The 17,054-nt window shown below is 37.4% G+C and overlaps 1 protein-coding gene across 2 annotated transcripts in view; it reads left to right on the top strand.

Moving 5' to 3' along the window:
• Positions 1-17,054, top strand: part of pitpnm3 (PITPNM family member 3) — a 123,535-nt gene that overhangs the window by 35,678 nt on the left and 70,803 nt on the right. The window contains exon 3 of one of the 2 annotated variants that reach the window (XM_030152203.1): positions 4,878-4,988. In XM_030152203.1, the coding sequence (XP_030008063.1) occupies positions 4,878-4,988 (111 nt within the window). The remainder of the gene's footprint in view (positions 1-4,877; positions 4,989-17,054) is intronic. The other variant, XM_030152204.1, reaches the window with a different exon arrangement.

Below are 17,054 nucleotides of genomic sequence, written 5' to 3'. Positions count from 1 at the left end.
ATAAGGTAACATAAGGTCATTTCTATGGTATATTGCTGCATACATATGTTTTTCATTATGTTGTAGTACCTGAATAATTGAACTTTTTCTAAAAATATCTCTTTAATGTGAGATCATTAAACCCTGATGCATTTTCCATGTTCACTTTTATAGATCCGATTACATTTTTTATTGTACGCTTGTGGGGCACATTCATGGTGTTTCAATGCCATCCATCTCTGGCAGCCCACTTACCTGACAGTCTTATTATGTTAATGCCATTTTACAGGATAATCCCCAAAGAAATCTCATTTTCATACTGCGTGATAGTTGAAAGGGCTTTAAAAAGAAGAGTTTTAGTAATTCCACTGCTGCACCTAATGCATGATGATGAAATGAAGGAATGGAGGATTGGTAAAAATTGGACTATAGGGGTCATCCGAGGCTGCTTCCTCGTCGTTTAACAATCACAGCATTTCTTCCTCTCTCTTCCACTTCGACACTTACTCACTCTGAGCTGACAGGTTGAAGGATGTTTCTAAATCCCTTTTCTCTCCCTTGGGGATGTGTGCTGCAGGCAAATCTCACACTTCTGTTTCTCCCTTTTCTCTTGTTCAAATCGGATTTTGCTGTTCTTTCCTATATCCCAAAAGAGGGAGGTGTGGTGCTTTAGTCTTTTAATTATTTCTGTATTTCATTTAAATATGCTGCACCTCAATTCCATGGATTGCCAATATTTAGTACAAGTTGTTTTCCTCATTCCGCTCAAGCATATTTCACTTCTCAGAGGAGCTTCTGTTGTGGCTGCGAGCTCAGCCTTACCTCCAGGAGATGATTTGGTAATCTGCATATTCAGGGTTTGCTGTAAAGCCTGCTTTGCATTCTCCTCCTGTCTAAACACAGGCTTTCTTACATCCTGCAATGCTTTGTTCAGATCCAATATGCATCTCTTTGTGTGTGCCTGTGTTCCTCTCTCCTTTCCATTCTCTTTGTGGGTGTCTGCTTAAATCTGCAAAAGTCAGTGCACTTTGTGCTTGTAATATTTTACACAGCTTAGTCCTGTCTGGTGGGAGAAAAGAGAGGGCTGCAAAGGGGTGAAGCACTTAGAAAAAATAGCAAAAGACAAACTGTGACCAGCGGACGGGTCACTGTGTGATCAGAATGGGCAGAGTGTGCAGAGCCTGTCAGATTGGAGAGGGAAGTGTGTCAGGTAAAGGGATTCTTCCTGTATGACTCATCCTGTCAGAGTATCTTGGATAACGGTCTGTGACTCAAAGACAACCAAATGGTGGCCAAACCACTGTGCACCTGGCTTGTCTATTTGTTGACACCAGAAAATACTGAGGAAATCAAAGACGGTCATTTGTCTGGACAGCTTCTGTTTAAAAGCCCGGAATGACAACACAGGTGTCTTCAGTTGTTACAGTCTTCACATTATGCCAGAGATTATTATTAATTAAAGCAGTTGGGATGCTAACTAGCTGGCCCTACTGCAACAAGTGACTATATTACACAGCAGTGGGGGGCTAAGTCACATGACTGTATTTAACAGGTTTATATGTAGTATTGATATTCCAAACTCTCAGCATGTACCAGAACACCAATGTTTCAATGCTATGTATCCACAGACTGTATCACTCACCAAATAAAGTATTCAGTCCATTTTTTGCACACATCTGTATTATGGTAGCATCAGTTTTTCTTCTTCAAACTAAAACTCTTCTTTTGACAGTCGGCCAAAATAACACTGTCATAATCATTATGTGCTACATCAACTGATAGTTTACATTATAGCGCTGTTCATGCTGTTTTTAGACAGAAACAAGTGGTGCCAGGCACAACAAACCCCGCTCCTCCCATGTATTGCAGCTTATTTTTGCATTGATCCAGCTGATGTCATCATGTCTATGTGTGTGCTGATATCAGTATAGATATAGACAGCATCGACAAATTCCAGCTATTATAAGTAAATGGGAAGAAAAAAAATTTAAAATTCATAACAAATTTGAACTTTCACCTACTTTTCCCAAAATGTAATCACATCTTTCTGGGTCACTGGCAATCTATAAACCCAATTTGGTATGAATTCAACCAATAGTTTTGCTGCTACAGACATGTGAAATTTCGCTCATTATAAATAAGTGGGGAAAAAAGTAAAAAAAAAAAAAATAGAAACTTTGACCTACTTTTCCCAAAATGTAATGGCATCTATTCTGCATCACTGGCAAACTATAAACCAAATTTGGTAGGAGTTCAACTAATAGTTTTGCTGCTACAGACATTTGAAATTTCACCCATTATAAGTAAATGGGGAAAAAAAGATTTTTCTCACCATGGGAGAGGATTAGCATTATTTTATGATAATTAGCACTTGTTTTATTTTCTTGCTCATTTTCACCAACATCTGTGTTGCAAGATCTCGGAAGAGTTCATTGTTAGACAAAGACAGGTCTCTAAAAAAGCAGATTTTTCCGACCCGAAGAATGTCTTTTTATGTTCAAAATGTCCAGAACATATGTGGCTTATGGAATATGGGTCCGGTTTGTTAATCACAATCACTTCTTTCAATGAATGGCATTGAAGAAATGCATGTGACACTGATACAGGAAATGACTCTTCGGTGATCTGTCTTACTTACTTGAACTGTATTTATCTATGATCAGGTGATTCACTATGTGGCTGTTACGACCTGGAATTGTAAGCAACTACGAGAGGTCTGACTCCTAGAGACCTACACTAAAATTACACTGATATACTAAGTCAGTAAATTGTTCCAGGAGTCATTCTAGTCTCATTTGTGTGCTCTAATAAGTGCTCTGGTGGTACATCTTGAAATTATTGCCCCATTAATAAGATTTTAGGACTAATAGAAGGCTTTGCCATCTGTTGTGTTGGGCTTAAATTATCACTCATTCACTTGCTTTTTGGGGCTTCAGGAGCTTCACTTACACTTACTTACACCAAGAAGAGTATCATATTACATTGTACACAAATAACTGATAAAATTTTCCATTATGGAAGTGACAGTAAACTAGTATTTGGCATTAACTCACCCATCACTGCCTTTGCTCCTCCAGCTCTACCTATCTGTCCAAATATGGTCATTTCAACATTATAATAGTCAAAACACAAACTCCTGTCTCCTAAACAGCGACTTAAAACCAGTTGGTGACATAATGGTAGCTGCAGTCAATGGCCAGCATATCATCTTATTCTTACACTACACATTGGTGAAACTGTAGGTACAAATGCACACAGCATTGACTTTCATCAGGACTGAGCACTGATATATTGCTAAAAGTTGTACTAAGAAATCTGTATTGCCCTGCCTTGGCAAAAAAAAAAAAAGTAATTTAATCATGCAAATCACCGGTTTACTCCTGGTCCCATCTGTCAGTTTGTTTATTTGATTTGAAGCAATATGTTGACAAACAACAACAAAGAAGCTAACAGATTGAGACCAGCAGCTCACACCTTATGCAAGGTAAAATCAAGGTTATCGTTAACGAAAACTAACGAAATGACGAAAATTAGGATTGAAAAAAAAAAAAAAAACATTTTCGTTAACTGAAATAAATAAAAACTATAATTAAAAGAAAAAAAACTGTATTGTGTGCTTACAAAACTAACTAAAATGTATAAAAATTATGGATAAAATTCCCTTCATTTTTGTCTTTGTCAGTGTCGGATTGATATGAAATCGATTTATTTCAGTCAAGCAATTTTAACTGATGGCAGCATACTGCACTTCATGGTCTGTCACTTCTCGTCACTTGTCGTTTAGAGTCGGAGACTAAATTTGGGAGAAAGCAGCAGAGTCCTGTATGGGATTCATTTGAACGTGACAATGAGGAAGATAAAAGATATGAAAAAACTAAACTAAAACTAAGCATTTAGAAAAAAAAAAGAAAACTAATAAAAACTAGCAAACCTGCTCTAAAAACTAATTAAAACTAACTGAATTAAAGTTAAAACTAAATAAAACTAAACTATAATAAAAAATCCCAAACTGTTATAACCTTAGGTAAAGTTCTGTTTGGTAGCTTTGAATAGAGCAGGGGTACCCAACCCTGGTCCTCCAGAGCTACTATCCTGCATGTTCTAGATGTAGCCCTCTTCCAACACACCTGACGGTTGTTATCAGGCTTCTGCAGAGCTTATCATTTGAATCAGGCATGTTGGAAGAGGGATACATCTAAAACATGCAGGATAGTAGCTCTCGAGGACCAGGGTTGGGCACCCCTGGAATAGAGCTTCAGCACTTCAGCTTCCTGTCAGAAAGGTCTGTCTGACAGCAAGGGAAAGCAGCAGCCTAAATATTGACCGGCAGACAGTGTTTCATACTATTTCATGCCGTCATGTTGTATCATAAGAATGGAAAGAGAATACTTACTAGAGTGTGTGGGCTGCTAAGATGCAAATCATGTTGATGAGAGCACAAGATCTGAGCATAAGTGTTTATTTACAAGAAAACTCCATAGGGTTTCTTGAAATGAAGTGCAGACAGTGCATGACACAGCATGTATGAAAGCAAATGATTATCAGCCAACAAACACCCTAGTTAGTGGAGTGGCTTCTTCTTTTTTTACACTGTATTCATTCATTTTGTACACTGAGCAGCATGCTCTTTATTGATGCTTACATTTAACCTGCACAGACCTTGATTTTAGCAGCAGTGTAGGTGTAAGTTATCTCAGCCTTATACTGCATGTAAAAAAAACTGTTAGAAAAAACCTCAAATAACTTAATATGGCAAGTTTAGTTAAAACACCTGATAGGCATTGGCTGTTTCTTGCACCATGTCATAATTTTTGGATCAAAATACTGTAGATGGAATTTTTTTTTCTACACTGTCTTACTCATCTTTGCGTTTGTTCCTGTGTGTATTTGTGTCCCAGCAGATGTTATGGAGGGGAAGAGTGCCATCCTGCTGGGCATGAGTCAGTGGAACTCAAATGACCTAGTGGAGCAGATTGAAACTCTGGGACACATGGAGGACCAGTCACATGGTACATTCTACATGCACCACACGTAACATTCATGTGCCCACACAAAGACACATACATCCCAAGGGACAATTATGACAGGAGTCTGTCACAGAAAAATGGTAGATAGATGTGTTGTGCTGTAGCTTAGTACATGACAGAATTTGCATTCTTTGTTCAACATCTCCTGCCAAATGTAGAAAAAGATGTAAATGCATATAATGTAATTCCTCTGAATGAAATCAAGTTTGGCCACGTGATTTAAATGTGTACAGTTTTATTATGAAAGGTAAAAATGGAAGTAGTACAGGGGTTCCCAAAGTGGGGTATGCGTACCCCCAGGGGTAGGTGGAAGGGGCCCAGGGGGTACTTGAAATTTTTGGGGAAAAATACATTGAATAAGTCATCATATACAGGTGGCTCAGTTGGTAGAGCAGGTCATCCAATGACCAAAGGGTTGGCAGTTCAAATCCTGGCTCTGACTGTCCACATGTCAAAGCGTCCTTGGGCAAGACACTGAACCCTAAATTGCTCCCAGCAGGGCATGGTGTATGAGTGTGTGCTTAAATGGGTGAATGTGAGGCTTTGTAAAGGGGGGGGCATGAAGGTGTGGAAAAGCGCTGTATAAGTGCAGTCCATTTACTATTTTTACTGAATAAAGAATGAGAATTAACACTGAAATATAAAACATAATACAACACCTCTGACCTTATTTCATTTCAATATTTTTAAAAACTTGGAGGCCCCCCTCCTAAGCTTTAGTAACATTTTAAGAACATTTCTATTTTATATTATTTCAGATCAGTTTATTTGCGTAATTCAGTAATTATTTTTTGTTGATGAAAAGTTCATTTATTCATTAATGACCAATTCATTTATTTTTCTTATCAATGAAAAAGAACATGTTTCAGTTTATATTTTGCACGCAAAATTTACTTGTTATTCTTAATATATTACACTTGTACACTTTGTTGTTTGTGTACAAAGACACCTTTGGTATGGGAATTAATTTTGCCCCATTTTTTCAATCAAAAATGCTGAAGCTAGAGTTGGGGGTACTTGGCTAAAATATTTCAGGATGTACTCCACTGTAAAAAGTTTGAGAACGACTGAAGTAGTAGATTTCAGATTTAAATTACTTGAAGTTACACTCTCACTTTTCATTTAAATAGATGTTTGTTAAGTCATTCTCTATGGTCTGATGAGTTAATAGCTCATAACCCACTGACAATATTATATCAAGGTTTATGTGTTTATAATTGGATGATCTGAGTTTCTGTGGCAACATTCTCATGAAAAAATATTAATTGGTCATTAACTGAGCAGGACAGTCAGAAAGTAGTAATACCTAATATTTAGCATTAGTCTTATTTAACCTGTAGCTTCTATTATAGCATGGATTCACCATCATTTCATTAAGCTTATGCAGTGCCATAACATTTATTTCTGTCATGTTTTGGACACTTAACATTGCTGAACCTAGATCTGACCAACTGAATCAACCCCAGATCATAACACTGCCCCCATAGGCTGGTACTGCAGGCACTAGGCATGATGGGTAATCACTTCAGCTGCCTCTCTTGTCATCGTGATGATGCATCCATCACTCTGGAACAGGATCAATCTGGCCTCATCAGACCACTATGACCTTTTTTCATGGAAACACAGTCCAATCTTTTTGCTCTCTAGGAAACTGATGATTGTTTAAGAAATGACAAGTTACTCACGGCATCAGCTAGGGATAAATAACTTGAAACATAATAATCAAAGTAATTTACAACAACAGTATTATGATCTGTTAATTCAGTCGGTCTTGTTTAGTTTCAGCAACACTATGTGCCCAAAAATGAGGGAAATCTTTGTTGTGAAACTTCATAAGCTTATCCAACCACATTATTATACGTTAGAATGCACAAATGATCTTGTAATTGTAGTTCTGCTAATTAATTCATATTGTGAATTTTATTATTTTTCACTCACTTGCGCATATACTGACTGTTCTGTGGATTGCAGATATCAAGCGCAGTCATTCATGTATTTTAATTTCCTGATTAGGTTAAGACAAATACAGAGAATGATCAGAATGAGTGCAAATTAACCACTAGCATGTGTAAATATTCAGAGCAGTATTGGGTTTTGTGGGCTACTACTGCAGTATCTGAAGCTGTCGGAAGAAGTCAAACATGCTAGACTTTGTCATGATGTTGTGAGGTGCATCAGTCAGCTGTCATTCACTATACCACACTATAAAAGATAAAATTATCGATTGTTACACCAAATGCTGCTTTGTCAATGTGGACTCAAACCATTGATTCACATCAACTGGATGGGGCTGACATTGTATCTTCAGACTGCTCCTTTAGACTGTATTCACATCATTATAAGACACCACCAGGGTTTGTGATTGTATTTTTTTTTTCTTGCTATGGAGTAATGAAATTGTACAGTCAAGTCCAGGTTGAAGGCACAAACACAAAGATGTTTATTCAGCTGTAAGACTCCCCTATTTATAAAACCTTTAAGAAAAAAAAAAAAAAAACAGCACTTCTTTGGTTCTTTCAAAGTGATATGAAAAGCCACAATTAATTCTACCTCATGCTGACACGCTTGTTTGACTTCTTGACTGAACTGTGTTGTTGGATGATGTTTTTCTTTTTACAAATCAGTGTGAATATAAAAATCCAGCCCTAACATAGGTCTGCAGCTCCCACATCAAAAAAAATATGAAGGAGAGAACATTTTGTTATTTGGATGATCATGTGGTTATGTATGCAGTGAGCAGAAGACGAACAGTGGCTATAAAAGAGACATTTGTGTCATCTAACATCCCAGTGTGAGATGCATTTTGAGCTCAGTGGTTTTTCTCAGTGCTCAGTAATGCCTCAGGAAAAGCATATCTGTGTTCATCTTTCTGCCCGTCACTTTATTTATGCACACAGAAAGCATCCATTAAGATAAATTTCACTGTGGAGAATGATTCCAGGCTTAAACTTTTAATAAAGGCTGCAGTGAAGTGTCATATTCAACCTGAGCACAAATTCGTCAAGGGTGGACCGGGCTTCCTATGCTGTGTGTATTCTTCTGCAGCTCATTCAAATGGAAATAAGTTCAGAAGCCACAGAAGAAGCACAGACAATGTGTTTATGTTCCAAAAATAGAGTTTTTCCTCTCTTCTAAAATGAATATGTTGATATTGAAAGATTCCTGATGCGAGGTGTATCATATAACCCAGTAAAAAAAAAAAAAGAAAAAAACACGATGTGTTATCTATACAGTTATGATTAAATGATGATATAGATGCTTATGGAAAAAAACAGTGATTAAGTCATTTAATGTTGTTGGCTCTTAACACAGGTTTTAATTTAAATGATTTTGTAAATTAATTTTCCTGTGAGAAAGACATTTAATTACATTGATTCTTCCAGGTGTCAGCAGTGATTATCTTGCCACAGTAACTGAATTACATATTGCCCAGAGATTTCCACACCACAGTACTTTTTCAGCACAATAACGAAGTTCAGTTTGTGCCCACAGAGATTATGAATCAGTGCTGGGATTTATACAGATCAGTGGTTTTAATAGAATAGTCAAACTCCCACAGAGGGAGGTTTCGTGTCAGAGGATGTTTGATCAAAGTTCAGTTAGTGAGTCATCATTAAAACTGCATTTTTGTAATTTTCCAACACTTCCAACATACATTTACCTCATTTGGACCAGAATTTTGGTCTTTTCAGTCTGATCCGCAGCAAATTTTCAGGTGTGCAAAAGTTAACAGAAGATGGAAGACGTTAAAAAAATAGGCAAATCAGAATCAGCTTTATTCACCAAGTACGTAATAAAAAATAATAATAATGGATTGGATTTATATAGCTCTTTTCTGGGCACTCAAAGTGTACATAAACACATACAAGGAATTCCAGCAGCTCTTTATACATAAAACAGAGGGATTTACCTATAGTGCATAGTAATAGTGCAGCACAAGTACATACATACAAATTAATGGAATATAATAATATTGTCTTTCTTATGTCTTCATATTGACAAAAAATTGAGAAATATACTCTGTCTGGTATAAGTCCCCTGGATTTACCTAATAGGTAAGAGCCTGAATAATTATTACAGTGGTTAATATGTTTAAGTTGCAACAAGTTCTATAATAACTAGAAGCACTTGGAAAGCGCAGACCTCCGCCAAGGCAGATCAGTGCCCCGGATTTGAATGAAAATTTCAGGAAATGTTGATACTGGAACAAGGAACAAATGATTAAATTTTGGTGGTGATTGGGGGTGGGGGGTGGGGCACGGGGGCCCACTGATCTGCCTTGGCAGAGGTGTGCGCTGTCTCTTCTAGAAAAGCACTCATAGAGCGCAGACCTCCATCAAGGCAGATCAGTGGGCCCCTGTGGCCCCCGTGCCCCCCCCCACCCCACCCCCGATCACCACTAAAATTTAATCATTTGTTTCTTGTGCCAGTATCAACATTTCCTGAAATTTTCATCCAAATCCATCCATAACTTTTTGAGGTATCTTCCACACAGACAGACAGACAGACTGACAGACTGACAGACAAACCAACGCCGACAAAAACATAACCTCCTTGGCCGAGGTAAAAATCGGACTGTGTTTCAATGTAAAAAGGTCATGTGGTCTGATGAGTCCAGATTGACCCTATTCCAGAGTGACGGGTACATGAGACTGAGAACAGAGGTGGATGAAGTAATTACCCATCATGCCTGGTGCCTACAGTATAAGCCTGTGGGAGCAGTGTTATGATCTGGGGTTGATTCAGTTGGTCAGGTCTAGGTTCAACAACACTATGTGTCCAAAAGGTGCGGCCATCTGACTACTTTAAAATACTGAATGACCAGGTTTTAACATCAGTGGATTTTTATTTCCCTGATGGCACAGACATATTACAACATAACAATGACAGGATTCAATTTGCTCAAATTGTTAAAGGGTGATTCAGGAAACATGAGACATAATTTTCACACAACTGGCTTCAACAGTCCAGATCTGAGCTGCATTGAGAATTCTCAGGTTGGGCTGGACAGGACTTTACCCCATAATCCAAATCTCCTATCATCATCAGAGCATAAACAACACAGCAAATATGTTCCAACTACATTTTGTGAGATTTTTCTTTTCTTTTTTGGCCAAGCAGCCTTTATTTTCATCTTACTTGTTCCGTCATAGACAACTGAGTACTAAAACAGTGCGGCTTTAAAATGGACAACAACAAAGAAGCAATCATAGTCAATTTTATCAATTTTGAATAAAAATAATAGATATGCATATGGTTTTAATAGCAACAGTGCTGTGTGGCTCCTTTGTTAGTCTTTTGCTGATAGCATGGCACTTGTTTTTGTTTACTGATAAATGGGCCAGCTCTTCTTGGAAAGGTCATCTCTGAGGTTTGACAAACTGGAGTGGATGCTTTTAATCACTACAGTTCAGTGGAAGCGAAGCCTTTACCTGCAGAGATGAAAGGAGCTCTATCTGCAGGGATGCTGTACTAGGTCATGCTGTGGTACCAGAAAAGTGGGAACAACGTGAATATTTTAGACCCCATAAAGAGACCACTCACTAAAGCAGTAATAACGTGTGGAGTGCTCCACTACAGTGGATACACAAGGCTTAGTTATTGTTGGGCTTGTAAATAATGCTAGAAGTACCAGTGTCTACCAGTTTTTATTAGCAAAACGTATAGAGGGCAGCTTTGATGTTTGGTTTTTTTTTTTAAATTCTGTATCAGATCACTGGAGAGCTGGATGATTTCATTTATTTTCCTTTTGTACACGTCTGTTTAACATTGAAAAACCAATGAGGAATTGATAATAAATATAGCAATTAATCAAAGCCTTGTTTAGCTCATTCCACAGTAATTTTGATATAAATAGAATAATAAAAGACACATCAGGATAAAACCATGAACATGTTTGATCATTATTGCTAAATTTTTATCATTATTTCCATTATCAGATCCCACTGTTTGGTACTATTAACCCTCAAAGACCTAAAGTGCCACTAGCTACAAAGCATCTGTTGATCTATTATATTTAGTAACATTTGAACCACTGATCCTATCAATAAATGTAAATGATTCAGTCAAAATGCAGTTTCTCAGTTTTTCAGTGACATCAGATACGACACATTTGGATGTTCAGAGGCTCCACGAGTTTTCCACGAGACGACATTCCATAAACATGGCGAAAAATGTAAATATTGTGTTGATTTACAGATATATTCATCATTATTATATATTTTCCCATACTAAATTAAGAAATGATTCAGTTTCCTTATGTGTCCACACATACTGCGCCATGTTTCTTTTAAAACTCTTCTTCTTCGCTTATTGCAACATCCGTCAACATCCAGTCTTTTTTATTCACGTGATTCTAGTTGTGGAAAAAGGTCTTTCCATTGCAGTTTTGTGTGATATACCATTTGGCTTGAAAAACCACCTCTTGCCAGCACAAAAACTTTTAATCGTAAAATAAGTTTTGGCTAAATTGTCATTTTTCCATTAGGGGAATTTTTATGTGCAAGTTATATTTTGCGCAACATCTTCTGCAGCACTGGCTCAGTTGTAGACCCAATGTAATTTGACATGTTACAGTGGTTGTAGACACTTGTTTTTATATTCCATTAATGATATATTTTGCTGCGATAGTGTCTTTTTCTTCAGTTTTCTCTGTTTTGATAGAATCACTGTTGAATTTACTCTGAGCTTCTACATCTATGTCTGTAATTTAAATATAAGAAAATATTGGCTTTTCACAGAAACATGCAAAATCCAGTGGGTAACTTTATAATAAATTGTGATAGATCATTGAGGAAAGTTAAATGTAGGCAAAAATTATTTTGGAAGTTGCTATTGAAATAGTTCATAAGGCTTGATGACATCAACTAGTTTTGTCTCATTCTTCTTTAGCTGTTAGTTTAATGCAGACCTTGCGCCGCTTCTTTGTCGATGGATGAGTTTTCAGATCTTTCATTTCACAGCCTTTGACCGCAAAAAGTTACTTTTTTTTTCTTTCAGGCAGATTTAATTGGCTGCATTATCATTCGTTTAATTTCCATCACTTGAGGATAACTATTCTGTAGTTAATAAAAGCTTTATTTTTAAGTGAAGGACTTTTTACTTTTTGATGCAAATGGTTTTTTTTGTCAAATACAGCTTTTTCAGTGAATACTAATGTAAAATTCTACACGAAGGCAGTTATGTTATCTAAGGATGAGCATTCCTTAAACTGTAACTGATGCGCACCATCAATGTATGCAGCCCTACACAAATAAACATTAAATAAATAAATTATGAAGCACACAGACAAGTGGCTAAATGGGGTCAGGCCAGGAAAGATGTATGGTAAATCGGGTCCCGCTGTCTCTGTTGTCACTGCAAATCTGTGAGCTCTTGACACAGATCACAAAAATGGGGCTATTCTTTGTTCCATTCCTCCATTAATAACAGGCTGTCTGGTGTTTGAGCTCATATGTACATCAGTGGTGCTTGAGGAATTAAGTATACTGAGTCCAGTAATAGACGACTGTGGGTATGTTGAGATAAATGGAGTATGTGAGTACATGGGGTCTTTGTACTTTCAAACTGGCATTGTAGATCTATACTTTTATTTACTTTTACTTGAATTTTTATTATGTCGTTATTTAGCCATATTATACTACATGTGAACTTTGGACACACATACTCTGTATAAAGTTCATACAAGCTGTGAGAAATAATCTTAGTGTATCAAGGCCTTCTAGAATACAGTGACGCCAACTGAGCTTTGGACTTATCTGCAATTTACGTAAACACATACATGTAACAACTCTGAAGAAACCATAAAAACAGATGCTGACACTCTGTTTACCGTGTATGCCAAATAAATCCTCCCTCTTTGAGACGACCCAATGTCTCGTGCTGTTTCTGTGAACGAACGATGACAGCATCTGTCCATAAGAGGAGAATTTGAACCAGAACTTTACAGCGTAATCGTAGTGTCTGTAGTGCAAAACTGTATATTAGGCTCCTGATACTGGAGTATTAAAAACCAACAATACCAACAAGTGTTATGTTTAATAATGTGATAAAGCACCGTGTACTTGTAACCAGTCTCTTGGTACCAATTAGATGTTCCTTCTGTAATGTAATCAGTGTGAAGCTGTTGCTTATATAGCAGGTGTTTTCCTTCTCTATCACACTTCACACCTGAAAAGTGTGTGTGCAAATACAAGTAACATGTTATAAATTATCGTTGCACAGACCTATCATCAGTCTGCTCATGGTCTTATGAGATGGAAAATATTATGGATGGATAATATTCTAACAGATATTCGATAGTCTGAGGTCATTGTTGCATTTCTTTTTCTAATCTCCAGCCAACGTGGTGCTGCATAGACATTTGTCTTGGCCACCTGATGTTCTCTTTGTTTATTTGTCTAGTTAAATTCCATAGTGGGGAGACAGGACTATTAAATGGCTTCTGCAAAAAACAACTGAAGACATGTGGATGAATACAAAGTACACACACTTAGGGCTGCATGATAGGAGAAAAAACTGACATTGCAATTTTTTTTAACCCTACAATATATATTGCGATATGAAAAAATACTCAGGTGAATATAATAGCTGTGTGGTGCTGACGTAAATGGTCAAACTAATTAGTTGTGTTTCCTCTTGTTGTGGCAGCAGGTGCAAGGCACTATCAACACAGAACACGTATTTCAATGTCATCCTTCTTGTAGCCAAAATAATTCCAGATGACTGATGTTGCTTTTCAATTTGGCACCAAGTCTTCATTTACGGTGATTTTCTCTTGGTCGTTGCTTATTTTTCCAATATTGTTACCAGCAACTCACTCCAAACTGATTAAGAATGATTGTGATTGGTGGATCGCTGCGTGCAGTGTGTGTCAGGTGCCCTTGAAATTAGATGAGAACACACTGAGTTCATTTGCCTCCTACATTGCAGGACCTACAATGTGACTATTGCGCACATGTACATCACGATGTTGGTGCTCAAACGATATATTGTGTAGCTCTACAAACACTACATCCAGTGATAAGACAAAAAAAACTCTCCTTCTCACCCAGATCAAACTTTTGTACCAAGTTTTTGATCAATTTAATTAAAGTGGAATGATTTTATTCTTTATTGGTTGCATGCTATCTGATAAGTCAAAAGATTTTGCATAATTTAGTTGGGTAAGTTTTTATTTGTTTATTTTCCAGATCTGAAAAGTGCTTCTCCACAGAGGCCTCAATCAAAGCAATATTTAATCCTCCATATGTTCTTATCTTTCTCATCTATTCAGTACTGGCTGGGTTTAAGCAGAGACTATGGAGTCTGAGCCTTTTATTTCATTTTCATAAATGTGTCTCATAAAAAGACTTTTTTTCCCCAGTTTTCTTAGTCGGTCCATTGTCATACTTGAATGTGATCTGCAGAAACAGTTAAAAAAGTCACTAAAAATAATAGCTGCGATTACTCCTCATTTAATTGCCTCATTGCTCCTGATGTATCGTCAGTGGTTTATATTAAAAGGAGAAGGAAGAGCGGGTTGAATTGTTGAGTTCTATAGGTTACAGCAGCAATTTTCCAGGGAAAGTTATCTGCAATTAAAATCAGTGACCAGCAGGAAACCTTAATGGTGCAGATGGACGACTCTCACTCAGCCTGTTTAGTTTTATCAGGTGCAACAGTTGAACATTTCCATCTTCTAGCCTTTGATCTCCATTTGTCGGTTCCTCAAAAGCTCTCTCCATCAGCTCTTCATTATTTCTTCATCCCCTCTTCGGTTCTCCTCAGGCTTTTTCACTGTCTGTTTTCCTCTTGTCCCTCTGATCCTTTACCTTCTGTCTACTGCATCAGCTAATGTTTCTATATTTCCTCTCTTTCGTCCAACATCCATTACACTACATGTTGACTGATGACTATAAACATCTTTCCAACACAAGAGGTTTACTGTGATGGAAAACTTAGCAGAGACAGAGAAAAGCACCTGGTGCACAATTGATCCTTTTTTGTCTGTTGTTCTCTGTTCTTTCATCTTCCACATTCATCTCAGTGACCTTGTGTAATCTAACATCTCCACCGTCTTTCAGGATTTGCATCTGCTCACCATGCAAACAGTTACGTTGTCCTCTTTTCATCATCATGTTTTTTCCACTTCATTCAGCTCAGCATAATGCTGTATAGTCAGCCTGAAATAACTGCGTTATATAACTGATCTTTTGGAAAAGTATGATAAATAAGAACTACTGACTCTGCCTTGGCTGCTTTCTTGGCATGAGCTGCCAAGCTGGCATAACATGAGCTGAAACAGCTACGTCAGTGGAAGTAGTTTGGTGGAGATGACTAAGTGATAAACCCGGCAGACAACCCAACATGGAGCATTTTCCAACAACATAATATATGATGAGAATATAATACCGCACAAAGTGACCCAGTGAGAAATATACTGAATGGCAGAATGATTTTCCATTTTCTGTGGAGCACCATAGCCCATTTTTTCTCCCAACGCCCTGTAGCTCTTTTCAGAAACACATGCAGAGAAAGAGACAGAAAACATAAATTTAAGGTCTACGACTCATCTGTATTCTACTCTCCGCCTCCCCTCGGTCAAGTCATTTTGAACACACAATGCTTGCATAGGCACAATCTTCGTCTCACTTTAATTCACATTAAATTAATGTTTTCTCTCCTGCTTTTGTTTCTGTGACTATGTCTGTGTTGAAAACAAAATGACTTAGAGCTTAAAAGCTTGAAAGACAAAACCAATTTCTCTGCAGAATGAAAATAAAAATTTTCAAATTAAAGCAGGGGGAGGAGTGAGGTAATGACAAGTGTCTGACCTTAGACACTCATCTCTCTGTCAGGTGTATCATCCTCCCTGGTCTTCTATTTTTAATACTATATATTTCCCCTTTGGTGGTATCTCTATGTTTGTCTTTCTGTGTATTATTGTATCTTGTGGACGTATTATGCATCTCTAGGTGTGTCTCTATATGTTTGTATTTGTGCGCACATGTGCATGTACGTGTGACAGGATATTAAGTAAGAAATGCAGTGCGATTGCACACTGACAGATAATCACACCCAAACAACGCTGCTGCCGCTGCCTGGTGCTCCAAGGGGGGAGAAGGGAGGCGAGGATGGGGGAGGAGAAAAGAAACAACAGCATGAAATGAAACGGAACAAACCGTGCATCATGCTACACCTCTCAGCTCCTCATAGATTTCTCCTGTTGATTGTTAACGTTGTATTTGACCCAAGAGAAATGTTGATTGTTGTTTATGTGAAAATGCACGAATGGCTCAAAGCTATCATGGTGCCAGAATGAGCATGATATTGTGACTAAAATGGTTTAATATCAGAGAAATTAACTTCGAATACAATATCAAATCATATAGAATGCAATAGAATATCTGTCATTGTAACAATTACAGCGAAATTTAAAAGTGCCATCCAATCTGTACATCATATATAAAATCTACTACAAACATTCAAATAAAAGCAGCTAAAATAATGAGGAACCAATCCAATATTCAGTACATTTTTACTCCGCACTTTCTGCAAGCTTATTTATAGGACATCGACTCATTATTGTATTTGTAAAACTTGCCTCTGCAAGAACACAGGTGTATACAAGTGGGACATCCATTATCAAACATTAGAGTGTTTTGGTGCTTTGTAATGAGTCCTTGAGATGCAGTGAAACTCAATATGTTCAGTTCTCAGTTTTACCCTTGAGAGTTTCCATTTGATGATGCTCTGTAATTGCCTCCAACAATATTCATTATGGCACATCATCTTCACCTTCTTGAAGACACTTGCTTTTACCACATTGCTTTGCAAGTGAATTTTTAATGCTTAATCCCCTCGCACAGCTTTTGCTTCTTTGAATACTGATGTTGTTTTATTCTTTTAAATGTGAATTATGTTTGCTAACACTTTATTCAAATATTTATTTCAAATGGGACCATATAGTTTAACCTGATCTTGTAGCCCCGAGGCTAGTACTGAAAGTGTCGACAAATTCAGGTCTGGTTCTAGGTCCTGATGAGCCTCTAGAGTCTCATTGATTCT

This window comes from Sphaeramia orbicularis, chromosome 13 (assembly GCF_902148855.1).
Source record: "Sphaeramia orbicularis chromosome 13, fSphaOr1.1, whole genome shotgun sequence".
NCBI classification, from domain to species: Eukaryota; Metazoa; Chordata; class Actinopteri; order Kurtiformes; family Apogonidae; genus Sphaeramia; species Sphaeramia orbicularis.
The sequence above is the reverse complement of the archived record's forward strand: the minus strand, read 5'-3'. Positions and strand labels throughout refer to the sequence as shown.